Genomic DNA, 25,865 nt, shown 5'->3' with positions numbered 1-25,865 from the left:
AAAGAAAAAAAAAAAAGAAAAGAGAAAAAAGAAAAGTAGTAAAATAGAAAATATTGCATGTGATAAGGATATATATATATATTTCAGAAAAACTTGTATCTCAATTGTATACATACATACGGTCATATACACATATATAGGGTCATAATGTAAAATGGAAAATGAATTGTTTTAAAAATGTTTGAGTATGATGGTCTGCTCATTTGCCTTTTAGTGGTTTACTACAGCATTTGGAGAAAAACAAAATATTTGAAGACTGATTGAAAACTTAAATCTGAGATCCATGCCATGAAACTTGAGTACAAAAAATTGGGCACCAAGTCCCAGGCCCAAGGGACCCCCTAGGAGGAGAGATAGATGAAGAAATGTCAGGACCAACACATACTGTCTGTTCTGGAGGAAGGTGACCTGCAGCAAGAAATAACTACTCTGCTCAACCCCCCATCCTCAATTTCCTGGGAACTTTCCACCCACTCCCTGTGTGTTCTGCCTTTTAAAAAAAAAATAAATTAAATTCTTTTTCTTTCTTTTTTTTTTTTTAGAGACAGGGTCTCCATCTGTCACCTAGGCTGGAGTGAAGTGGTGCAATAATAGCTCACTGCAACCTTGAACTCCTGGGCTCAAGCAATCCTCCTGCCTCAGCCTCCCAAAGTGCTGGGACTATAGGCATGCGCCACCATGCCCAGTGTAATTTCAGTTCTAACACAAGAAGAAAAATATCATTGTATTAATACATATGTCCTTAGAATTTAGGTAATTTTATTTCTGGCAGATAGACACCTAAGATTGCTGCAACAAAAGGTACACATTTAAAAATCTAAAGATACCACCAAATTACTTTCCTAAAAATTTGGAGCCATTTGTACTTCCATCAGTAAATGCATGAAAATACACGTTCCTTCACATCCTTGCCAATATCAGAATTAATCATTTACCTCTTCTTCAATATGATGGCTAGAAAATGATTTCCCATCATTTTGTATTTCTCTGACAGAAGCTTAATATCCTATTTTTCATCTATTTAAAAATTAATGAATCCATTTTTGTAGTGCTTAGGGGTGATCATTGGACCTTTTAATTGGTTTCTCTTAACTTGTTGGATTCTACCTCCCTTGCATGTTGCACATATTTTCTCGCAGCCACAATTTCTTTAGACTTTCTTTTTTTTTTTGAGACAGAGTCTTGCTTTGTTGCCCAGGCTAGAGTGAGTGCCGTGGCGTCAGCCTAGCTCACAGCAACCTCAAACTCCTGGCCTCAAGCAATCCTCCTGCTTCAGCCTCCCGAGTAGCTGGGACTACAGGCATGTGCCACCATGCCGGGCTAATTTTTTCTATATATATTAGTTGGCCAATTAATTTCTTTCTATTTATAGTAGAGACAGGGTCTCGCTCTTGTCAGGCTGGTTTTGAACTCCTGACCTCAAGCAATCCGCCAGCCTCAGCCTCCCAGAGTGCTAGGATTACAGGCGTGAGCCACCGCGCCCGGCCTCTTTAGACTTTCTTGAAGGGTCTTTTGTCATTCAAAATTTTCACCTTTTTATGTAGTTAAATCTGTTAGCATTTCCCTTTATAGTTTCTAGGTTTCTCTTTTCCTTAAGAAAGTCTCTTTTACCCTTAGGTTAAATATTTCCTGGTATTTTCTACTAACGCTTTCACAGTTTTTACACTTAGTTCTATAATTCATGTAAAATTAATTCTTCTCTGTTATGATGTAGGAGTCTAACTTTGTTAGACATATAGCCAAGCATGCACATGTCATTTAGCAAATCACCCATCCTTTTCTCATCATATTGAAATATCTGTCATCTATAGTTTTTATTTCTGCTGTAACAAATTACTCCACATTTAGTAGGTTAAAATGCACAAATTTACTATCTTTCAGTTCTGTATGTCAGAAGCCCAGTGGGGCTCTCGCTAGGCTCCTAGGGGCTCCAGGGGACAATGTTTTCTTACTCATTTAGTTGTTGGCAGAATTCAGTTCCTTCCAGGCCCCCATTTCCTTGCTGGCTGTCAGCTGAGGGCCCTGCCCAGCTTCTAGAGGCTGGCCACAGTCCTAGGCTCATTGGGAGTCCTATTCAGTTTATTTACAATGCTGGCAATGGCTGGTCAAGTACCCCTCATGCTTGGACTGTCACTTGCTGCATCTTCCATTTGCGTCTCCCTAAACCAGTTCTGCTTTCCTCTTTCATTTTTTTTTTTTTTTTTTTGAGACAGAATCTCACTGTGTTGCCCGGGCTAGAGTGCCATAGTGTCAGCCTAGCTCACAGCAACCTCAAACTCCTGGGCTCAAACAATCCTACTGTCTCAGCCTCCCAAGTAGCTGGGATTATAAACATGTGCCACCATGCCCGACTAATTTTTTTTTTTTTTTTTTTTTTTGAGACAGAGTCTCACTTTGTTGCCCAGGCTAGAGTGAGTGCCGTGGCGTCAGCCTAGCTCACAGCAACCTCAAACTCCTGGGCTCGAGCAATCCTCCTGCCTCAGCCTCCCAAGTAACTGGGACTACAGGCATGCGCCACCGTGCCCGGCTAATTTTTTATATATATATCAGTTGTCCAATTAATTTCTTTCTATTTATAGTAGAGACGGGGTCTCGCTCTTGCTCAGGCTGGTTTTGAACTCCTGATCTTGAGCAATCCGCCCGCCTCGGCCTCCCAAGAGCTAGGATTACAGGCGTGAGCCACAGCGCCCGGCCCGACTAATTTTTATATATATATATTTTTTTAGTTGTCCAGCTAATTTCTATTTTTTTAGTAGAGATGGCATCTCGCTCTTGCTCAGGCTGGTCTTGAACTCCTGAGTTCAAAGGATCCCCTCAGCCTCCCAGAGTGCTAGGATTACTGGTGTGAGACACCACACCTAGCCTTCCTCTTTCATTTTTAAGGGGTCATTGGTACCACCTAGATAATCCAGGATAATCTTATTGTAATGTAACCTTAATTCCATCTCCATCTGCAAAATTCTTTTGTCATGTAAGGAAACATATTCACAGATTCCAGAGATTAGGGCATGGGCATTTTTTGTTTGACTGGATGGAAGGGCATTATTCTGCCTACCAGAACATAATATCATATGCTTTTGGTTCTGGACTCCGTTATATTGATTGAACTTCTGTGCTATTTTATATTTCTTTGAAAGTAGTAGCTTTATAGAAAGTTTTACTATTCGGTAAGATAATTTCCTCCTTTTTCAAAATTGTTTGGCAATCCTTATCCTTTCTGTTTTCTTCCAGACTCTTAATGTCAACTACAATAATTTTGATAGCTAAGTTGCCCCATCAGGGAGTTGGGAGAGGTCTGTTACCATATTTCTAAACATTTTATAAAACATTTTTATGCCACTGCACACATAAACATAAATTTTGGGACTATTGTTGAGAATACAGATTTTTGAGTTTGGGGATATTTTTTTAAGGACTAGCTGGCTTCTCCAGGGTTGATGATGAACTATTATAAATAAACCTCTGACCCTTTTGACACCAAAACACACTAGGAAGAGTTGCCCCTGTGAGAAGCAGCTTTATGGTAAATCACTACCTGTAATTGACTGCCCTTGTGACTTTGGATTCTTTGTCATATTTGTAAGCAGTCTGCCTTCACCAGCCCCGGCCCCTTAGTACCAGAGGCTTGCTCAGCTTTCCTCATTGAGGTCATGGTGGCCCCTTTGTACTCCATTTCCCAAGAATCTGGAGGATGTCTGCCCTCTTAGAGGAGCCCCCAAAGTGAGTTTTACGAATTTTTCAAGTTATACCCTTCGTAAATGGAGGTCTACCTAGCTGTTTTTGATTTCATAAGAATTTTATTTACACAGCAGTAATGTCCTTTTAACTGTACTTCAAAGCAAAATCCCAACTGCAGTGATGACAATTGTTTTTAAAAATAACATTTTGTACTGTTACGAAAACTAATTATGGGAACATGTTCAATAAAATTATTGAAGTTCCAAGCAATCACTTTATGTCTCTAAGAAAATCAGTTATCACTCAAGCATTACACAATTATTTCAATACACTCATTTCTTCAAGAAATGCTTTGATATTACTCCTTTGTCATGCCAGTTTATGTCCAAAGTCTTTGCACAATCTGCAGTTTTAACTTCAAATACACACACTATTAAGATATTCTTAGTTTTGATCTATTCTATCTTCATGTGACAGGAATAAGCCTGTGGCCCTTTTCTCTTGGTCAAGCTCAGCTGCCTCTCTTATGCTTTTCTGCCACAGGACTGGAGTGCCACTCATGAAGCTTCTGGCATTTCAAGTGGCTCACCAGGCAGAACCCACTCTTCTCCACTGTAAAAATGACTTTGCTTTCTTCAACCTCACAACCATTTCCCTCCATTCTCCACCAGGGGAAAACTGAAAACCTGCAGACTCAATTAGGAAATTAGTGAAACTGATGACTTTTCCAGGGGTATCTGGAAGGGGCCTTCCTGGGTAATTCAATTATGTGTACACAGAGTATTGTGAAATTATTCCTAGGCAGAAGTTGGAATAGCCAGGCTGATAAAGATTTAGTTCGGAATATGTTTAGCTGAGAAGAACTGTGATGCAATAAAATCACATTTAGAGTCCTTTAATTTTGAAGGTACCATTGTGGATAAATACATGTGGGGGGTAAAAATCAGGATGAAAATCAATGGCTGCTAACATCTCAGCCATTAAATGCTGTTAGTGGTAAACTCTGTATCCACAACCAATTCCCTTGTTCAACAGTAGACAGCATTTTCAAATAATATTTTGCATTTCAATAATATAAGAGCAGGCACACAAAAAAACTATAAAGGTAATTAAGGAACCTCATTACTACCATAATCATTAGGGTACTGTGGACTTGAGGGTAGTGTGCGGGTTAAAATCACGGGTGTGGCTGTTTACAGTACGAAGAAGGGTGGGAAGCTCTGGCTTAGCTGACAAAAACTATCCCAGCTTAACGATGGATTTGAAAAAGCCATTAGCCAAATACTTCATTACCCCTCTTCTTTTTGATGGCATGGGCCCTCACTGAGCTAGTACATGCTTATTGCTTCAACATTTATTCCACATCTACTAGGTCCAAAGCATGGGGGAGACATACACATGGCTAAGTCCCTTGCCCTTAAGGAGCTCACAATCTATCATGGAAGAGATATTTAAGCAATTCTAATATAAGGTGGAACAAATCAAGGCCTTTAAGTGAATTTTAATGTGGCACAGGGTTCCAGAGGCTGGAGCAAATGATTGTATATGGGGTACAAGCGAAACTTCACAGAAAAGAGCTGCACTGATAGAAAAGGCTTAACTTTGAAACATCATTCTTACCAAATATACATACTACCAGCTTGCGTTCAAAAAGCGAAATAAATCAATCCTTAAAAGAATCCATTATAGGGTGGTACTGGGAAGATAATCATGAACAAGAATTTTAACTTTTGAGTAATAAGATTAATATAAGGTGAAACATTTTTTATAGGTTCAGAAGCATGACTCAGATGTGGTCTACATTTGACATTCCTTGAAGTTCCAGTTTTTAGAAGAGATGACGAATCAGAGTCAGAAAAACCTAAGGCAATGTTGTTTATCTTTTACTGTTGTTTATCTGTTTATCTTTTACTACTCAAGATGCAGCTGTTGAATATTTTTAGCTAATTATGACTTTCAACCTGAAGCATCACTTAAACTCTTTAAACTGAAATAGTGTAAACTTCATTGGTTAAAATTATTTCCTGGGACTTCAAGTTTACATCAGTGCTCCCCAACATTTTTGGCACCAGAGACCAGTTTCATGGAAGACAAGTTTTCTGGACCGCTGGGGCGGGGTGGTGGTGGGGGCTGACCTCTGTGGCCCCGTCCCTAATAGGCCACAGATCCGGTACTGTGGTTTAGATCATCTTTATAAAACAACAAACTATACAAGTGAAAGTAAAGCAGTGAGAGGCCTTCTTAAGGACTGTATAAAAACAGCAGTATTAACAGAAAAGGGTTCATTCCCATGTTACCAAATAAGTGCCTCTAACAGTATGAGGAAACATTTCAAAGTTATTTAAAAATAAATGAGACATTTTTGAGAATTTGTATTAGCAGGGACTTCAGTGTCCTTATAAAACCAATCAGGACCTGTTCAAGTCAAGAAGTCTTTGTTTTCAGTTAAAATAAAAATTGTCTACTGGAATACAGGCTCTGTAAAAAAAAAAAAAAAAAAAAAAAAGAAAAATTGTTGTCTACAAATACATCTATATGTTTATTTTGAGTTTATATTCTAATTTAAATTCTAGAATGTGTCTCAAGGATAGATTTTTAAAAACCTTGTCCATTTAAGTGTTCAAATACTAAAATAATTAAATTCAATTACATCCCAAATGTTGATTAAGATTTATCAGGTATTTATCAGAACAGGCCTTGTTCTAAGCACTCTGCAGATGACTGACTTAACCCTCCTAACAACTCCCCAACCACACCAGAAAGGCAGAGAAAACAAAGGGAGTTAGGAAGTTGGCTAGAAACACAAGCCATAGTTTAATAAAAATAAGAGTGGTTTTATTGATTACATATAATTTTAGCTATATTAATATATATTATAAACTTTAAGAATTAGAAATAAATGACTTTTTTTTTACCAAGAATAATCTAAGTTGTGGCGGCATGTTCAAGGAAAATTATTTAACTCCTACACATTCATTATATACCTTCCTTTCAGATAATCAGGAAGTCATCATCCAAGCTTCACATTACGACATGACAGTTACCCCTATACACAAATTTCATTAATTAGAAATAAGACGTTTCCTTTTTCAGCAAATACTCCCGTTTTGTCATACAGACATATCTTCCAAATAATCTTACTATACTGTATAAAATTTAACTTTTTATCCACAAGAGTTGCCTCAAATAACTTTCATTTTCAAAAGCTATAAAGGCATGAGACAGCAGCAAAATAGTACTCTGGACTTTGTATCTTAAGATTTTTCATTTTTGCTTTAAGTTTTAGACTCCAATTTATAATTAAAACTAAATCATCCCACATTATTATACTTATGTAGGAAAGTCTTTTTGTGTATACAGTTAACACAAAGATAGAAATTGTCAAATAGTTCGAGCAAGTATTTGGCAGATCACAGAAATAAAACAGTGCTGTTGGAAACAAAAAAAACACTTTAGTGTTTTATAGTTGGAGAGACTGATGGCCATCATTCAAATTTCTCATCTCCTTCTTCCACATCTTTCAAATTGAGCACTTCCAAAGAACCTTTGCCTTTTGTTTCCTTTTTTATTAGCTCGTCAATTTCTCTGAAGCAGCCTGGGTCGATCAGGCATACCTGAAACATTTAACATAGCTGTTTACCACATGAGGATGAATAACAGAATAAACTCAGCTTTAACTTCCTTTAAGACAAAAAATGCTTTCCAGGTATCTCTAATGCTACAGCTCTGTGATGCAATAGATAGGCGACGGGTAGAGCGGCAGATTGGGTTCCCGGCCAACTTCTGCCCTGAAGTATCCATGTAGGCCCCTAAGACAGGCATCAGTCTCCCTGTTTAAAGACTTACCCAGATGCCTCAGCTGTAGAGTAAAGGGGTTAGACTAGAAAACTATACCTTTTCATCCTAAAATTGAGCATTAAATTTTATAGTTCAATGAAATCACCTCCACATATGAAGGAGAAAAAGCAACTCAAAGACCTATTTGGAGACCATGTGTAAAGTTTTGAAGAGATGGTAGAACTTCAAACACTGTCAGATGTGTTGTTACACATCTAGAGTGCATACTCACCATATTTAACAATCCTCTACAGCTCATTTATTTGTTAAAGAAGCTGTAAAGCCCTGAAGACATGAATTTGCATACAGCTGAATTTACACTATGTTTGAAGCTGTGGGGTGAGGACCCAAAGACAAAATGTTTTCGCTGCTTCTTTAAAATGTTCTGTGGTAAACAAGGCTGATCAACTTTTAGTCTTATTTCTATTTGCCCCATAACAGAAAACTCACTGTAAAATATATTCTCATCTAAAATGAACATGACTAACCTAATTTTATCATGAATAATTTCACTAAAAAAAATCATAAGTGTGCTTAACTATAATTTAGTTCTGTAACTTAGACCTTGACATGTTAACCTAATTCTAGATAAAATATTTCTGGAAATATCTGTTTACAAGTTCTAAATGTTTATTACACATTTATAACTAGAGAATAAACTACTTTGTTAACATGAAGCAAAGAAATAAGAATATTTCACTCTTACAATTTCTAACTGTTGATTGTAGTCTTCACTTTCTATAACCTTGATCAGAGGCTTGAGCTTTTCTTTCAGCTTTTTCCCTTCGTTCACTGGAAGAATGAACCGAAGCCTCATGTGAGCACGTTCTATCTTCATTTTCTCCTTTAACTGCTTTATCACTTCCAAAGCCTATCAAGACAAAATTGAGAATGCTTGTAATTTCTTTACTTCTTCTACTACATATTTCATAAGGTATTAAAAAACAAAGCAGCTTCCATCTACTTGGATTAGGTAATGGTTTCTTAGATATGACATGAAGAATATATAAAAAAACACAGAAAAAATAGAAAAATTGGACTTCATCAAGATTAAAAACTTTTGTGCTTCAAAAAACACTATCAAGAAAGTGAAAAGACAACCCACAGAATGGGAGACAATATTTGCAAATCATAAATTTGAGAAGAGACTAGTATCTACAATACATAAAAAAAACCCTCAACAATGAAAAGATAAATCAATTAAAAAATGGGTAAAGAAACTGAATAGAGGCCGGGTGGTGGCCCACACCTATAATCCTAGCACTCTGGGAGGCCGAGGCAGGCAGATTGCTTGAGGTCAGGAGTTCGAAACCAGCCTGAGCAAGAGTGAGACCCCGTCTCTACTATAAATAGAAAGAAATTAATTGGCCAACTAATATATATAGAAAAAATTAGCCGGGCATGGTGGCACAAGCCTGTAGTCCCAGCTACTCGGGAGGCTGAGGCAGTAGGATAGCTTGAGCCCAGGAGTTTGAGGTTGCTGTGAGCTAGGCTGATGCCATGGCACTCACTCTAGCCTGGGCAACAAAGTGAGACTCTATCTCAAAAAAAAAAAAAAGAAAACCAATAAGCACATGAAAATATGCTCAAATTGTTAGTTATTAAGGGAACACAAATCAAAACCACAACAAAATACCACCAGGATAGCTATAATCAAAAGGCAGACAAGGCCGGGCGCGGTGGCTCTCGCCTGTAATCCTAGCTCTCTGGGAGGCCGAGGTGGGCGGATTGCTTGAGGTCAGGAGTTCAAAACCAGCCTGAGCAAGAGCGAGACCCCGTCTCTACTATAAATAGAAAGAAATTAATTGGCCAACTGATATATATATAAAAAATTAGCCGGGCATGGTGGCGCATGCCTGTAGTCCCAGCTACTCGGGAGGCTGAGGCAGAAGGATCGCTCGAGCCCAGGAGTTTGAGGTTGCTGTGAGCTAGGCTGACGCTACGGCACTCACTCTAGCCTGGACAACAAAGCGAGACTCTGTCTCAAAAAAAAAAAAAAAAAAAAAAAAAAAAAAGGCAGACAATAACAAGTATTGCCAAAGATGTGGAGAAACTGAAAGTCTTATACACTGATAGTGGTAATGTAAAATGGTGCAGTTGTTCTGGGAAACTGTTTGGCAGTTCCCAGGTATAGACAAATGAAAATATATGTCTACACCAGGGGTGGGGAACCTGTAGCCTTCTAGGTTCTTATGTGTGGCCTTTTGACTGAATTCAAATTTTGCAGAACAAATCCTTTTATTTTTATTAATACACTTTTGTTCATCCTTTATATTTTTATATTGTTTTTAAAATGAATGTATTTAAAATACCAAAGAATAAAATAAGTTTCAATAACATAACCCTCCCAGATTGACTGGCACAATCAGAACATTAGTAAGACACAAGGGCTAAATTAATGGCTTCTGGTTGTCGAGAGTTTATAGGGTTGAGTATGCTAGTCTGTTATCAGCTTTTAACAATGGTGCACTGTGTTTTTGTTTGATGTGGAATTTGTGAATAACTGCACAGTTCAACAGTATTTTTTAGTTCTGTTGGCTTAACAGCCTATCATATCAAAGACAATAAAGAGAATGCTGAAGGAAGAAAACGGATTTTTTAATTAGGATTGGGAATTGCAATATTATCTGTTTTCTGCTAAAGATAAGATGATTTGCTTGCTTTGTGATACTGTAATATCAACGTTAAAGAAATACAATGCTCATCAGCATTATAACACTCATAAAGACCACAAATATTTTAAATTGGAGGGAGAGGCATGAAAGTTTGTATTGCAGAAACTAAACGATGAAAAGCAAAAGCAAACACAATTCTTTCAAGCAGCAATAAGACCTGGAAATAATGCCACTGAAGCAACTTATAAATAAAGTAGCTTATATACTTGGGGAAAAAGGGAAGTCATTCAGTGATGTAGAAATTGCGAAAGAATGCATTGGCGAAAGTTGTAGGATGCTCAGACCTCTGATAATGTTTCAAAGTACAAACAGCTGCCATTTTCAAGGAGAACCATAACTGACCAGAAGTACGAATTAACCTTCAAATTAACAGAACTTTATGTAATACTTCAAAAGGAAAATATATATTCTTCAATCACTTTAGCTGAATCAACTGATACTACTGACTCTATGCAGGTTTTATATTTCATTTGGGTCATAAAAGAAGATTTCCTTTGCTACAAAGAGTTACTCACTTTGGGCATTCTTGCCAGCAGAACACAGGGAAGATATATCTTCAACTTTCAAGATCAATGTGAAGTTTGGACTGAATTTGGTAAATTGAGCAAGTGTATGTATAGGCAGTACATCTTTCACAACAGGAAAACATGAAGGGTTTATTGCACAGATAAAAAAAAAAGTATTAACAGATCCAGATGCTCTCATTTCTTTTCATTGTGTCTTGCACCAGCAAAATCTCTGTGCTAAAGTTACTATTTTAAGTGACACTTTGCAACAAGTTGTAAGTATTGTTAACTGTATTTGTGCAAATGTAACACAGCATCATCAGTTTTGTAACATGCTAAAGTTGAATGATGAGGTATTCAGTGGATTTGCCTTAACATTCTAAAGTGCATTGGCAATTGCAAGGACAGGTCTTAGCCAAAATCTTATCTCTGCAAGAACAGATAAGTTAAATTTTATGAAGAACAGAATCAGCAGTGTGAATTATTGAGAGAAGATTCCTATAGGAATGCAGTGTTTCTGTGTGATATGTCAAATCAAAATGACTTGAATGTTTATTTGCAAGGTAAAACTGAGTCTATATAGGATATGTGGAGAAATCCAAGCATTTCAAAAAAAGTGATCTTTTTTCAAAACAATTCTTCAAAAGGAAATTTCAGATGAACATTTTTCCCAGTTAGCAAAGGTCACTGATGAGCAGGATGATGTATGTGAATCATATGAAGAATACCCAGCTGTTATAGACCTATTCATTGCAGAATACAATGAAAAGTTCACTGACCTTGAGCATCATGTTATCACAGTCAAGTTAGCTTTCCATCCTCACCTAGCTAATATCACCAAGATACCTAAAGAACTACAGATGGAACTGATTGAGCTCTTAGTAGATGACATTTAAAGTGATCTTGATTTTCTTGATGCTAAGAAAGATCCAATGGAATATGGAAAAATGAAGTAGAATACCAACACCTTTAGCAACCTGCCTGAAAAAGACTTTCTTGCTTTCTAAGCACTTACTGCTATGAATCTATATTCTCCTACCTGACCCAAATAGAGATGCCAGTAAGGTCACAAATGACTGATACCCATCTAGAGGACCAACTGAAACTGTAGACTTCCATGCTACAAGTAAACATTGAAATGCCTTCCAACAAAAAGACACACAAAGTCATTAAAAGGTTAACTTTAACAAATAGTTTTCACTTTTTAAAATTATTAAGTATGTAGTAGTTAGATTTTTATAAAATACTGTACATTTTAAAGTATATCTAATTGAAGTTTCTTGAATGTGGTCTTACTTGATTATAGCTAAGTTAATACGGCCTTCCAATGTGAAGAGGTTCCCCACCCCTGGTCTACACGGAAACTTATAATGAATTTCACAGCATTTTTCATAATAGCTCAACAGTGAAAACAACTCAATGTCTATCAACTGATGAATAAATAAATAACATGTGGTATTTCCATATGATGGGATATAATTCAGCCACAAAAAGAAATGTAGTACTTGATCCATGCTACAAGGATGAGCCCTGAAAAGGGCATACATTGTATGATTCCATTTACATGAAATGTCCAGAATAGAAAAGCCCATAAAGATAGAAAGGCAATTAGTGGTCACCAGGGCCTTGTGAGGGGGAGAGTGGTTATAAACAAAAAGATCCAAAAAGAGATATTAAGATAACTTTTTAAAAACCCAAGTTTTGCCAAAGCGGGAGGATTGCTTGAGCTCAGGAGTTCGAGACCAGCCTGAGCAAGATCGAGAGCCCATCTCTACCATAAATAGAAAGAAATTGGCTGAATAACTAAAAATAGAAAAATTAGCTGGTCACAGTGGTCCGTGCCTATAGTCCCAGCTACTTGCAAGGCTGAGGCAGGAGGATCGCTTAAGCCCAGGAGTTTGAGGTTGCTGTGAGCTAGGTTGATGCCACGGCACTCTAGCCCAGGCAATAGAGTGAGACTCTGTCTCCATAAAAAAAAACAAAACCCAAGTTTTGTCCTTAAAGGTTTGATTTGCATAGGAAGATGAGATGAATTCTATGTATATTTACATTTAGTTAAAAATCACTCACCTGCTGTTTTGTGCTCTTGTTGGGTTTTACAGAATAGTGGATATCCTTCATGGCTCTCTCAATAAGGATAACAGTGTATGGTCTCTTTGTTTCAGGGTTCACACATTTGTCTGCTACAATAGTTGCAATGTCCCTAAACATCTGCTCCAGTTGTGTGTGCCTTTCTTTATCTGATACTTGAACTTCTCCTTTAGTCAAAATCTAAAAGAAACCCAACACATTGAAGAAAGCAATACTTTTCTCTATCACACACTATTTGTTAACTAACCATAAGAATTAATAATGGGGGATAAAATTGAATTTCCTCCTCTCTGGCTACTGGTATGTAGATAATGATTTGAACTTTGCCTAAAGGATGCACTGGATTACGTTGTGCCCCCAAATCTGTCTTATTGAGGACTGGGTGGGGGAAGGAGGAAAGGCAATCTTAAGGCCCAGCATGGTGGCTCACACCTGTAATCTTATCACTCTGGGAAGCTGAGGCAGGAGGATCACTTGAGGTTAGGAGTTCTAGACCAGCCTGAGCAATAGTGAGACCCATCTCTTCTAAAAATAGAAAAAATTAGGTATGGTGGTGCGGGCCTGTAGTCCCAGCTACTCCAGGCGCTGAGGCAGGAAGATTGCTTGAACCTTGGAGTTTGAGGTTGTTGTGAGCTACGCAGACTGACAGGGCACTCTACTCCCAGTGACAGAGCAAGACTCTGTCTCAGGGGAAAAAAAAAGGGCAATCTTAAAAGGCTTCAAAGGGTCTAAAGAATGAAATACTTGAATTCAGATTTTCAGGTATACCATGTTATATAACGACAAAATTAGGTAATTTAGTAGAAAATTTAATTTCTGGAGGCTTTGGTAGAAAACATCCAATAGAACCCACCTGCTTACAGATTTCAGTTTGGTCATCTGTTCCAAATGCACTGATGAGATCTTCCTTCTTTGCAACCTGACCTTTAGAAACATTTACAAACACTGAGTGGGTCTGTAGGACTTCATCAAGGTCTTTTTCCCTTGTGAGGGCAGGAGAGAAAGTCCTATGTAAATACGCTTGAAACTTGGACATTTATTGCCATATAAATACAAGCTGGCAACAACATAAATAGCAAGAAACAACAAATACTCATAAATAACTCTTGGGGTCCAGGGAACATTTTCAAAACTCAGAACCGCATTTGTATTCCCATTTACTCATCGGAGAAAAATGTCACAGGAGTACATATGAAACACGAGGGTGGGGTGGGGCAGGGCAGGTTGCTGCCACGGAATACCGGTCCCTAGATGGCAGCAGTGAAGACACTACGCAGTTTGGTGACACTACGCAGTTTGGTGAGACTAGAGGACTATTGCGATCTGTGACATCAGATGTCTTATAACTATGACAGTATCTGGAAGACTGGGCTCCTAGTCTTTATCATTATGCTGGGAAAACGACTACCACTACGGGGTTTCTTGGTTGTAGCTCATATGACACCTATTAAACAAGACCCAAAGCCAACAACTGAATCCGAACCAACCAAACAAAAAAGTAACCTTGAGCGCCGAGCTAGGGAAGGGTAGCGACTTCTCACGCTCCCAGCAGGAGTTACGTCTTTCATTTCCTATTCTGACAAGACCCGGCTTGGCCTATTCACTCGACTTGGCTAGAGGTAGGCCGCCTCGGAGGCTACCGGCTCCGGCCAGGGCCCACGGGAGAGAGTTACTCACACGCCGCTCCGCCAGCCGACAACCTTGTTTTTGTAGCAGGCGATTTCGAAGCGCTTCCCAGCGCGCTTCATCCGTACCACGGCCACATTGGTTAGGCGGATCTGGTTGGTGGGGGTGAAGATCGACATCCCGGCTGCTCACGGACTTGGCGTCTGGAGAACCTGGGCAGACCCGCGCCGCCCGGCCTGAGGGTCACGAGCGCCTGGCTGTAACAGCCGAGCGGCGCGCGGCGCAGTAACAGCCGCAGGGCGCGCGGCGCCGCGACAGACTCGACCCCGCGCCGGCTACAACGCACCCGGCCCACTTACAACGCACCCGGCCCACTTACTGTGCAGTAGTCAGACTGCGCGGCGCCAGGGCGAGGAAAAGTTATCAACGACGCCTGCGCATTAGGGCTTTTTATGGTATCTTTCCACGCCCGAAAAAGGCGGTGCTCTTCTGGGATGTGGTTTACTCTAGCCAATGAGCTAACGAGCTCTCACAGGCTGCTGGCTGATGTTTAGGCACCGGGTTGAAACACAGCGCTCACGCTGCACAGTTCCGCGGAATTAAAGGGCAAGACCCGCTTAAACCTTTTATTATGGAACATTTTTAACATAAAAAAGAACAAAGTGTAATGAACTCCCATGTGACCATCACCCAGGTTCAACAATTATCAACATTTTGCCATTCCTGTTTTATTCCCCTTCCTCATTTTTTTTGAGTATTTTAAAGCCAAACATATGGTTTCAGCCTTAAATGCTTCAGTCCATAACCTTGAACACTTACACCCAACGAGACTAATCATGGTTCCCTAATATCATCTAATAGCTAGTCTATACTCGAATTTCGCCTAAATAGTGCCTTTTTACAGTAGGTTTGTTCCCATTGAGATCCAAACGGGCCCAGATTGCACTTGGCTGATGCCGCTCTTAGTCTCTTTTGCTACCCCTCCTTTCTTTCCCCTTTTTTTTCCCTCAAGCCACTCATTTCTTTATGGCGCTTCTCTCTGGACCCGCCCTCTCCCACTTTGAGCAAATCTAAGCGGAGCCGGAAGCGCTTCTGCTTGGTCCCTGGAGCTCTGGGCGGTGCTTCCCTCTGGGCCCGCCCCCTTCCTTTCTGAGCCAATCCGAGCAGCGCAGGGAACGCTCTGGCTTCCTCTCGCGTAGCTCTGTGGATCCCTCTGGACCCACCCCTTTGCCGTCTGAGCCAATCCAGACGGTCCCGCGAGTGGCATGGCTGCCCCCAGCTTCGCGAGTTTGGAACGTACAACTAATGCTGCGAGTTAGCTCGGGTAGTCTCTGGGTACCCGTGAGGGCCACCAGGATTTCCAGGTCCCACGTTCTAGTCTCCTGTCGGCCCGCAGGCCTCAGGCTCTGAGGAGGCTGGGTAAGGACCCCCGGCAGGCTAGTATCGTGGGGCGGGAGGGGAGGAAACCGTTTTAATGAGACCCTCTCTGGGCGGTGTAACGTCCTCGGGTCGGTTCCTTCAGAAATTATTGCACTTGTCAGCATGGGACAACCGCCGGTGGGAGCAGAGAGGACTGATTCTCGCTGTTGACCTGGCTTTTGAGGCTAGGGAGGGAATTTAGAAGGAAACTACGTTTCCAATCCCAAATAAAAGGCAGAGAAAACTGCCTCTCCCACCTTACCTACGTGTGTATTGGGACTTCTGGTGCTTTCGTGTAAACCCTAAATTTCAGGCTGGAGCAGCACGTGTAAACCCTAAATTTCAGGCTTCACCTTTTGAAGTTGCTCCGAGGTACAACTTTTGACGCCAGGTCCATGCATATTAACCTTCAAAAAAAAAAATGGGGCATGAGGTCAGTTATTTGAGAGCCCTTTACGAGTAGATGTGAGTCTTTGTAAGTACGGTTAGAAAAAAAGGAAGTACTTTTGTTACTATTTTAAGTTTTCTCATTGTAGCAAGCATAACAAAGCAAAATGAACTCATAATTCCACATGGAGTGTTTTCATTTTATGTGTCTCTCACTTGCTTTCAAATATATATATCCAAATGAAGGTACAGTTATATATTTAATTAGCATCATCCTTATAATTTTATCATGTTATCATATAGTGCATTTTTATTACAGTTGATTTTTTAATAGATTTCTTACCCGGGTTGTTGAATGTAAGATTGGTTTAAGGTTTTTGTTCTCAAAACAGGGATGGACATCTTTGTATATGCAGCTTTAGACAAAATTAAATGTATATATCATTTTAGATCCTTCCTTGGAAATGTGGGATCTCTCCTCACCTTTAATATCATTATGGATAAACAGATTTTACATTTATATGGGCTTTGCCTTTGGCATCAGCCTTTGGATTTGTGTCCAGATTGTCATCAAGAAGCAGGTAAGTGGAGGTTTTTTTTTTTTTAATGAGAGTACTGAGGCATCAGATTTTATAGAGAATTTAGAATGCAGGTTTTCTAAGGCTTTCAGAAAGATATAGAAAAACTAAAAGGAACTTTAAGTCATTTTTCTGTTTGGTCTCCAGACATTTGAAAAAAATGTCTAAAATAAATTTCTTCTTTAGGTTTTTATAGACTAAGTTATTGTGGAGTAAATTACTTTTGTTTTTTTGATAGCTATGAATGTCTCATTGTTAAGATATAGGAAGATATTTGTGACAGAAAATGAACCTTTTTTTAGAGACAGGGTCTCTGTTGCCTAGAACACCTGGCTCAAGCGATCTTCCCACCTAAGCCTTCTGAGTAGCTAGGACTACAGGTGTGCACTACTACTCTCAGCTGATTAAAAAAAAATTTTTTTTTTTTTGAGACAGAGTCTCACTTTGTTGCCTGGGCTAAAGTGTTGTGGCGTCAGCTTAGCTCACAGCAACCTCAAACTCCTGGGCTCAAGCAATCCTTCTGCCTCAGCCTCCCAAGTAGCTGAGACTACAGGCATGTGCTACCATGCCCAGCTAATTTTTTCTATATATATTTTAAGTTTGCCAATTAACTTCTTTCTATTTTTTAATAGAGATGGAGTCTTGCTCTTGCTCAGGTTGGTTTCGAACTCCCGAGCTCAAGCGATCCTCCTGTCTCAGCCTTCCAGAGTGCTAGGATTACAGGCGTGAGCCACCGTGCCTGGCCTTAAAAATTTTTTTGTAGAGATAGGGTCTTGCTATGTTGCCCAGGCTAGTCTCCAACTCTTGGCTTCAAGTGATCCTCTCTCCTTTTCCTCCGAAAGCACGGGGATTACAGGTGTAAGCCACCATGCCCAGGAAAAATTAATCTTGTATATGAAAAACAAATCTGTTTTGCACTTTTAAGAGGTACTAGTCCTCTCTTTACTTTCTGTTAATTAAGGGTCAGGAAATAAGTTCTTACTTTTTAAGACCATTCCCTCCAGGGAAAAACTTTATGCAGTCATTTTGTCTTCAAGGACAGGAATTCACAGGAGAAATCTCTTTCAAAAAGAACTCGGGATTTGATGACAAATGGTCATAGCTCCCTTGAAAAGAAGGAAATCTTTGTGTCTGGAGTGAAGATTTTCTATGGTTCCCAAACTGGTACAGCAAAGGTAAGAACTTTATATGATGCTGTTTGTTTGGTTTCCTGACAATTTAAGAAAATCCTTGAGAAGCATCCTTAAGCAGTGAATTGAATTGGTCTTCTAATCTCTTTAAATCTTTTCCCTCCCCTTTTCCATCATACATTTTTCCTTTCTGGGATGATAGGTGGGTTTCATCTCCTGTGCCCAGTTGCAGCTGATTGGCCGTGTCTGGTGGTCACTGTCAGAGGGGTCTCTGTTCTGAAGCTTGCTTTTACCTCAGTAGGATGGAGAGAGTTCTGGGTCCATCCTTGGTGCCTGTGGGTGTAGTAGTAGAGGGTAATGAAAAGAGAATAGCAGCAATAGTGTCCAGTATGGGCCCTGATTTTCACAACTTCACACATTAATTTAATGAAACTTGTTTTGATTTCTAATAGTGTTAGAAGTGTTAAAGTAGGTCTGCATGGCAGATATCTTGCTGAAAGATGCTTCCCATTCTCTAATTGCATCTAGATGCTACCTGCTTCTGGGTTAAAAAGGTCTCAGCTATTTAGTGCTGTCTAGGAAAAAATTCCAAGTAAGACTAACATGAAAATGAATTATACAAAATATCAAGGCTTGTTATTAACATTTGTGTATACTATTAATACTAAAGAGGGTTCTACTGCCCTCTTGTGGATGATGTTCAGAATAATATTAATACATCTTAGGTTTTTTAATACTCTAGTGTAGCTACTTTGTTTCATATTACAGTTGAAGGTCACATGTTAAGTTCAACCTTAAGCTATGGAGGCAGGAAACCTGAAAAAAAGGCAGGAAGGCATCTGAGCAGCCTAAGCAAAATCGTTTTTATGTTACCCATAAAAAACTTTATTCAGAGCCTCTTTATGCATGTTTTCAAATTTTTTAAAAGATCAAATGAATACTTGCAGATAGTAACAAGTCCAGGTATACAGAAAGTTCATAGTGTATCCTCTCCAGAACACCTCTTTTAACTATTTCTATTTTTAGTTCCTCTGATGATTTAACTGTATAACTTGCTTATGCTGTTTCCAGATTTATCAGATTACACAGTTATTGACTCCTTATATTAGTTAGTTGATACAAACAGTCCTTAAATCTCTATGGCTTAGTAGTGCTGTTCATATCATATTTGATTTTGGGTTAGATAGCTGTCTTCCATCTTTATGCTGTCTGAATTTTTAAATTCTGCTTTCACATTTGATTGGTTCATATTTGGTGTGTATAGAAGACTATTAATAATTTTTTCCTCACAACTTTGAGGCATCTCTCCACTGTTTTCCAGCAGATAGTGTTGCTGATAAGAAGGCTACTTTTCTCATTCCTTTGGAGATGACTTGATTGTTTTTGTTTCTAGACATTTTTAGGATAATTTCTTTGTCCTTGATGTTTAGAAATTTTGTGTGAAGGTGACTACGTTGCGTCTTTTTTCAGCCATAGTTCTGGATACTTGGGCTCTTTTGTTTTGAAAATTTGTGTGCATTAGTTCTGCTAATATTTTGTAGATGTATTTTTTCCCTTTCATTTTTTTTCAGTCTTTCTTTCTGGGACTCCTGTTAGTTGGATGTTGGTCCTTTGGGATGATCTTTTATGTCTCAAATATTTTCTGTTATCTTTCCTTCCTTTCCCTCCTTTCCTTCCTTTCCTTCTCCTCTCCTCTCCTCTCCTCTCCTCTCCTCTCCTCTCCTCTCCTCTCCTCTCCTCTCCTCTCCTCTCCTCTCCTCTCCTCTCCTCTCCTCTCCTCTCCTCTCCTCTCCTCCCCTCCCCTCCCCTCCCCTCCCTCCCCTCCCCTCCCCTCCCCTCCCCTCCCCTCCCCTCCCCTCCCCTCCCCTCCCCTCCCCTCCCCTCCCCTCCCCTCCCCTCCCCTCCCCTCCCCTCCCCTCCCCTCCCCCTCCCCTCCCCTCCCCTCCCCTCCCCTCCCCTCCCCTCCCCTCCCCTCCCCTCCCCTCCCCTCCCCTCCCCTCCCCTCCCCTCTCCTCTCTTCCTCTTCTCTTCCTCTTCTCTTCCTCTTCTCTTCTCTTTTTTTGAGACAGAGTCTCACTCTGTTGTCCAAGCTAGAGTGTTGTGGCATCAGCCTAGCTCACAGCAACCTGAGCTCAAGCAGTCCTCCTGCCTCAGCCTCCCTAGTAGCTGGCACTACAGGCATGCGCCACCATGCCTGGCTAATTTTTTCTATATATTTTTAGCTGTCCATCTGTTATACTTTCTGTAACTTTTCTTTTTATCCTGGATTCTTAGATTTCCATTCTAAATCTTTTTTTTTTTTTTTTTAAGACAGAGTCTCACTTTGTTGCCCGGGCTAGAGTGCTGTGGTGTCAGCCTAGCTCACAGCAACCTCAAACTCCTGTGCTCAACTGATCCTCCTGCCTCAGCCTCCAGAGTAGCTGGGACTACAGGCATGCGTCACTATCCCCGGCTAATTTTTTCTATAAATATTTTTAGTAGGCCAATTAATTTCTTTCTATTATTTTTTTAGTAGAGATGGGGTCTCGTTCTTGCTCAGGCTGGTTTCAAACTCCTGACCTTGAGCGATCTGCCCGCCTTGGCCTCCCAGAGTGCTAGGATTACAGGTGTGAGCCACTGCGCCTGGCCCTAAATCCTTTTTTGAATGTTTTATTTCAGCAGTTATGTTTTCAATTGTGAAAATGCCTTTTTTAAAATTCAGTTTTTATAGTATCTTGTTCATAATTTAAGAATATATCTTCTTGAATTTCTTTTACTCTTTCTGATGTATTTTCTTTTTCAGTTTTTTTGCTGCTGGTATTTCTCTTCCCTGATGTTTGTTCTCATTATAATCTTGGTGATCTGTGGTTTTCTGTTCATCATTAGGACAGAATGATAGGATAGTTGATGTGGCTTTTCTCTTAGTGGGTGAACAGACTTGTTTTTTCTAATTATAAACTTTCACTGAATGCTCTGTGCAGGGAAGATCAGGGCATGCTGGGCCACCTTTTGGCCCTACACCCCCCTCTACCACCCTACTTTTCTACTCTATTTTATGGTAAAACTCCGTCAGTGTATTGTCTGTGCTTGCTGTCTCCAATTTCTCTACTCCTGTTTATCTTGAACCACTCTAGTTAGGCTTGCATGCCCATATATGCTCCGGTGAGTTCCATGTTGCTAATTAATTTTTTTTTTTTTTTTTTTGAGACAGGGTCTCGCTTTGTTGCCCAGGCTAGAGTGAGTACCATGGCGTCAGCCTAGCTCATGGCAACCTCAAACTCCTGGGCTCAAGCAATCCTACTGCCTCAGCCTCCCAAGTGGCTGGGACTACAGGCATGTGCCACCATGCCTGGCTAATTTTTTCTATATATATTAGTTGGCCAATTAATTTCTTTCTATTTATAGTAGAGACAGGATCTCGCTCTTGCTCAGGCTGGTTTTGAACTCCTGAGCACAAGCAATCCGCCCGCCTCGGCCTCCCAGAGTGCTAGGATTACAGGCGTGAGCCACCACACCCGCCCGCTAATTGATTTTTAGTCTTTATCTTACTTGATCTGTTATCTGCATGACCATTCCTTTCTTCTTGAAATACTTTCTTCATTGAACTTTCAGTAGACTGTTTTCTTGTTGTTTTATTTTCCTGCTGTACTGAGCCTAGTCTTCTTACAGTCATTTGCTTGTTCTTCTTTATCTTCTTGACCTGGAGACTTAGTCTTTATCTGTAGCTACTTTACTTCCTAAGGGATCTTATTATCTACGGCTTTAAATTCTATCTATTAGTTCATGGGTTAGCAAACTTCTGTAAAGGGCCAGCTTTTTTATTATATGTGTATTTTTTAGGTTTTACAAGCCATGTGATATTTGTTGCAGCTACTCTGCTGAGAGTGTGGATACTGTCATAAACAATAAGCAATAAATGGGCATGGCTGTGTTCCAGTAAGCTTTACTTATAAAACAGAGGCTGCATTTGGCCTGTGGGCCTTAGTTTGCTGACCCCTGTATTAGATGATGAATTATAAATTTATGTTTCTAATTTGAACTGTACTTTCAACTCCAGACTCTCATATCCAGTTGCCTGTATCTTAGGTTTTCATATGGATTTCTATTAAGCATCTCAAAATCAATGTGCTAAAAACCGAACTCCCAATTTTCTGCCCAAATCTATTCTACTTATCATCCTTACCATTTTAGTAAATGACAACTTCATCCTTCCAGCTGCTTAGTCCAAAACACCTTTGACTTCTCTCTTTTTCATGTATCCCATGTCCGGTCTGTATTCCAATCACGTCTCACCACCTTCCCTGCTACTGCCCTGGTCCAAGCAAATGTCAACCTAAATAACAGAGGATCTCTAAAAGAAAAATGTTTATTTGGGAAGAGAGTACTGCAATGGGAATACACATACCATAGTAAACTATGTATGTATTCAGGGAGATAAAGGAAGACAAAGGTTTTTCATAGAAAAATGAGGAGGATTATGTAATTGTTTTGAAATAATTATCCTTGGCTACAGAGATCAATAACAAGGGTGATGCCAGTCCGAAGTTGGACAGGCAGTTGCTGGGCAGATGTCCTTGCGGAATTATTCTTTGTGTAAGGTTGTGATGGTGAGAACCTTCTCTTCCTGTTCTTTCCTGCCTCTGGCAAGTTTTTCTTCAAATTAGTGATTCTGTTTTGATTCTGACAACTTTCACAGTTTCAAGATATTTTGTCTGGATTACAGTAGTCATCTCACCACTGGTCTCCTTGCGTTGGTACTGCTCAGCCCTCCCCTGACTCCATTATGCACTCAACTCAGTAACCTCAGTGACTCTGTGAAAACTTAAGGGGAATCATATTACCCGTCTGGCCGTGGTGGCTCATGCCTGTAATCCCAGCACTTTTGGTGGCTGAGGTGAAAGGATGGCTTGAGGCCAGGAGTTTGAGACCAGCCTGGGACCCCTTCTGTAGTCCCAGCTACTTGGGAGGCTGAGGGTGATCGTTTGAGCCCAGGAATGTTAGGCTGCAGTGAGCTATCATTGTGTCACTGGACTCTAGCCAGGTGACAGGACTAGACCTTGTCTCAAAATAAACAAACCCCCAAGAAAATCCTATAGTGACTCCCTCATTCACTTCACAAATGCCAAAATCTTTACAGTGGCATGGAGGTCCAAGACATGTGGCTCTCTGTTATTAACTTTCTTACCTCAACTCCTTGGTCCTCTCTTCTCTAGTCCGGGTAACCTTCTTGTCAAGGGTGCTGCCTGTTTTGGACCTTTGCACTTAAATGTTCCCTCTACCTGAGATAACTTCATGGCTTGTTCTCTTCCTTCAGGTTTGGCTCAAATCTTACTTTATCCTGGAGGCCTACTGCACCACTGCAATGTTTTTCTGACCCCAAATACACATCCTTTTTCCATACCAATTTTTTTTTTGAGACATAGTCTTGCTCTGTTGCCCCAGCTCGTGTGCATTGGCGTGCTCATAGCTCACTGCAACCTCAAACTCTTGGGCTCAAGCGAGCCTCCTGGCTCAGCCTCCTGAGTAGCTAGGATTACAAGTGTGCAACAATGATAGAAAAAAGAAAAATTCCACTAAGCAAAACCCCTCCCCATGAACAACCCCTTATGTAACTGCTAAACTGCTGCTGCTCTTACTTCTGCAGACTGCTTGCAGCAACTTCTGCCATGGTAAGATAAGACAGGAAGAAATTCTATAGAAACTCTATGCCAGGAAATGGGGTCATTTGAGACCCTGCCCCACTTAAGATAACCACATTGTAACTGTGCCCTGCACCTTCCCTAAAACGAAATATATAAAAGACTGCTACTCTCTCTGTTTGGGGCTCAAAATTTGGTGGTAAGCCCTCTCTGAGCCTGCTGGTGTAAATAAACCTGGTTCTCTCCACCCTTTTCATGCCATTCTGTTTGTTCTTGGTCAGCTTTGTTGTAACACCACCATACCTGATTAATTTCTTTATTTTTTATAGAGATAGGGTTCCTTTTACCCAGGCTGGTCTTGAACTCCTGGCCTGAAGAGATCCTCCTGCCTTGGCCTCCCAAGCAGCTGGTATTACAGGCATGAGCCACTGCGCCTGGCCCCAGCGCACCACTTTTGACACTAACTATTGGGAGTTATCATCAAACTTCATGGGGTTAATGGCTTAGTCCACAAGACTGTCCCCACTTCAGACACCAGTCGGAAGTCCCAGCTGTAAATTTGAGGTTTCCCACAGCCTCCTTAGGTTTGATAGAACAACTCATAGAACTCAGGAAATAGCTTGACTTATGCTTACCAGATATTATAAACGATACACTCAGGAACAGCCAAGTGGAAGAGCAAAATACAGCAAGGTAAGGAGGGGTAGGGATGTACTTCCTCTGGGCTTGCTTCCTTACCCGCACATCAGGGTGTTCACCAACCTGGAAGCCCCTGTCCTTTAGGGATTTTTCTTGGAGGTCTCATCACACAGGCACGTTTGATTAAATCACTGGTCATTGGTGATTGAACTCAATCTCCTGCCCTCTTCTCTCCACAGTGGTTGGGGATAGGGAGTGGGAGGTGCTGAGTTTAACCTCTGGTCGGTTGGTTTTTCTTATGACCAGCCCCTGTCCTGAGGCTACCTGAGTCCCCTCTCTGTGAGTCATCTCATTAGCATACAAAAGACAGAAAATTTCAAGGGTTTGAGGAGCTTTGTGTTGGGGACAACGAACAAATATTTTTTAGTGTCCTGACCTTTTTCTATGTAAATTAACAACTCTTCCCACCTCCAATCCTGTACTCTTTCCCTTGATCCAGATTTATTTTTCTCCATAGCACCAATCACCATCTGAAATACTTTTTCCCATTTTTGTGTTTTTTCTCCTTCCATAAGCTCCTTGAGGACAGGAGCCCTGTCTTGTTCGGTGTTGGTAGTCTCCCGTTATCTGCAGGGGATATGTTCTAAGACCCCCAGTGGATGCCTGAAACCAGGGATAATATTGATACCTATACATGCTATGTTTTTCGATCTGGTAACTGAGATGGCTTCTAAGAGACTAATGGGCTGGTGGTGTCTACTGCATGGAGATGCTGGACAAAGGGCTGATTCACATCCTGGGCAGGCACCAGAGTGGGCCAGTGACAGATTTCATCATGCTACTCAGAATGGTGTGCATTTTAAAACTCTTGAATTGTTTATTTCTGGAATTTTCCATTTAATATTTTGAATGGTGGGTTCGTGGGTATTTGCAACCTTGGAAAGCAAAACTTCGAGTAAGCAGGGACTACAGTATTGCCCCAAACTGAGACTGGCATGGTAGATGCCCTAGAAATGAATTAGCCTCAGCTAATAACCCTTGTAGGTAGGGCGTCAAGTGTTAAGACTACCAAGCAAAAAAGAGGAGGGTGTTGTCTCAGGTACCAACATCTGGCTAGAAGTTTTAGCTTCCCCCAGACATTTGGTTCATTTGTTTGGAGAAGAGCTGGCAGATATTTTGCTTAGGGGTAAAAGGTAAGTGTTGCTTAGGCTCTGTGACCTTCTGTGTGCATTTGTCCTATATGCAAATTCTCAGCTAATTGGCTCTTTTCTACCATGCAGGACTCCCTTCTAGTGGCTGACTCAGCCCAGAGCCTTTCTGGGGTTCTGTCAGGCATATGAACTATTCCCTAAAGCTTTCTCTTATTTGTCAACATGTTGTTGTTTATATTTTCCATTCTCTTCATTTTTCATTATTTTTTTATATAGTTGCATATGTTTATTCTAGTGTGGCAAAGCAGCTAGAATGTCAAAAAGCCAATTTTGTCCTATATTCTTACAGAATGAGAACAACACAATTGAATAATCATCTCTACAATGGTGCTTGAGAAAATGGTAGACAAGAGAATAGTATTTGTGTTTATGATGATGAATATCAGTCACTGAAAAAATTTTTCAGGAGGCATGCCATATTCTCTTGCCTACAGGGGTAAATGAGGTCTGTATTTTGCTTATTTGGCTTA

General features: G+C 40.3%; 2 protein-coding genes across 3 annotated transcripts in view; one reads left to right on the top strand and one right to left on the bottom strand.

Annotated features, from left to right (window-relative positions):
* Positions 1–4,557: 4,557 nt before the first annotated feature.
* On the bottom strand, positions 4,558–14,885 carry SBDS (SBDS ribosome maturation factor). Of its 2 annotated transcripts, XM_012764074.3 has the most exons (6): positions 14,793–14,885; positions 14,465–14,625; positions 13,641–13,770; positions 12,767–12,967; positions 8,222–8,386; positions 4,558–7,292 (listed from the first exon to the last, which is right to left on the bottom strand). In XM_012764074.3, exons 2-6 carry the CDS (start codon positions 14,590–14,592, stop codon positions 7,164–7,166), a joined length of 753 nt encoding a protein of 250 aa, XP_012619528.1. In that variant the 5' UTR covers positions 14,593–14,625; positions 14,793–14,885; the 3' UTR covers positions 4,558–7,163. The 2 variants fall into 2 exon arrangements, with proteins under 2 accessions (XP_012619528.1, XP_012619527.1); XM_012764073.3 differs by having other exon boundaries at positions 14,465–14,867.
* Positions 14,886–15,635: 750 nt separating this feature from the next.
* LOC105870997 (S-adenosyl-L-methionine-dependent tRNA 4-demethylwyosine synthase TYW1) overlaps positions 15,636–25,865 on the top strand; it is a 176,878-nt gene continuing 166,648 nt past the window's right edge. Inside the window, exons 1-3 of the mRNA XM_012764072.3 lie at positions 15,636–15,832; positions 16,670–16,800; positions 17,835–17,972. Coding sequence (XP_012619526.2) covers positions 16,684–16,800; positions 17,835–17,972 — 255 coding nt within the window. The 5' untranslated portion in view covers positions 15,636–15,832; positions 16,670–16,683. The remainder of the gene's footprint in view (positions 15,833–16,669; positions 16,801–17,834; positions 17,973–25,865) is intronic.

Source organism: Microcebus murinus, chromosome 19 (assembly GCF_040939455.1).
Source record: "Microcebus murinus isolate Inina chromosome 19, M.murinus_Inina_mat1.0, whole genome shotgun sequence".
Taxonomy (NCBI): Eukaryota; Metazoa; Chordata; class Mammalia; order Primates; family Cheirogaleidae; genus Microcebus; species Microcebus murinus.
Note: the sequence above shows the minus strand (reverse complement) of the source record. Positions and strands in the feature narration are given on the sequence as shown.

Coding starts and splice junctions, on each gene's coding strand:
- SBDS (XM_012764074.3), bottom strand. CDS start 14,592: ATGTCGATCTTCACCCCCACCAACCAGATCCGCCTAACCAATGTGGCC. Junction 8,387..12,766: donor ACAAGAGCACAAAACAGCAG/GTGAGTGATTTT, acceptor TTGTCTTGATAG/GCTTTGGAAGTGATAAAGCA. Junction 7,293..8,221: donor ACAATCAACAGTTAGAAATT/GTAAGAGTGAAA, acceptor TAAATGTTTCAG/GTATGCCTGATCGACCCAGG.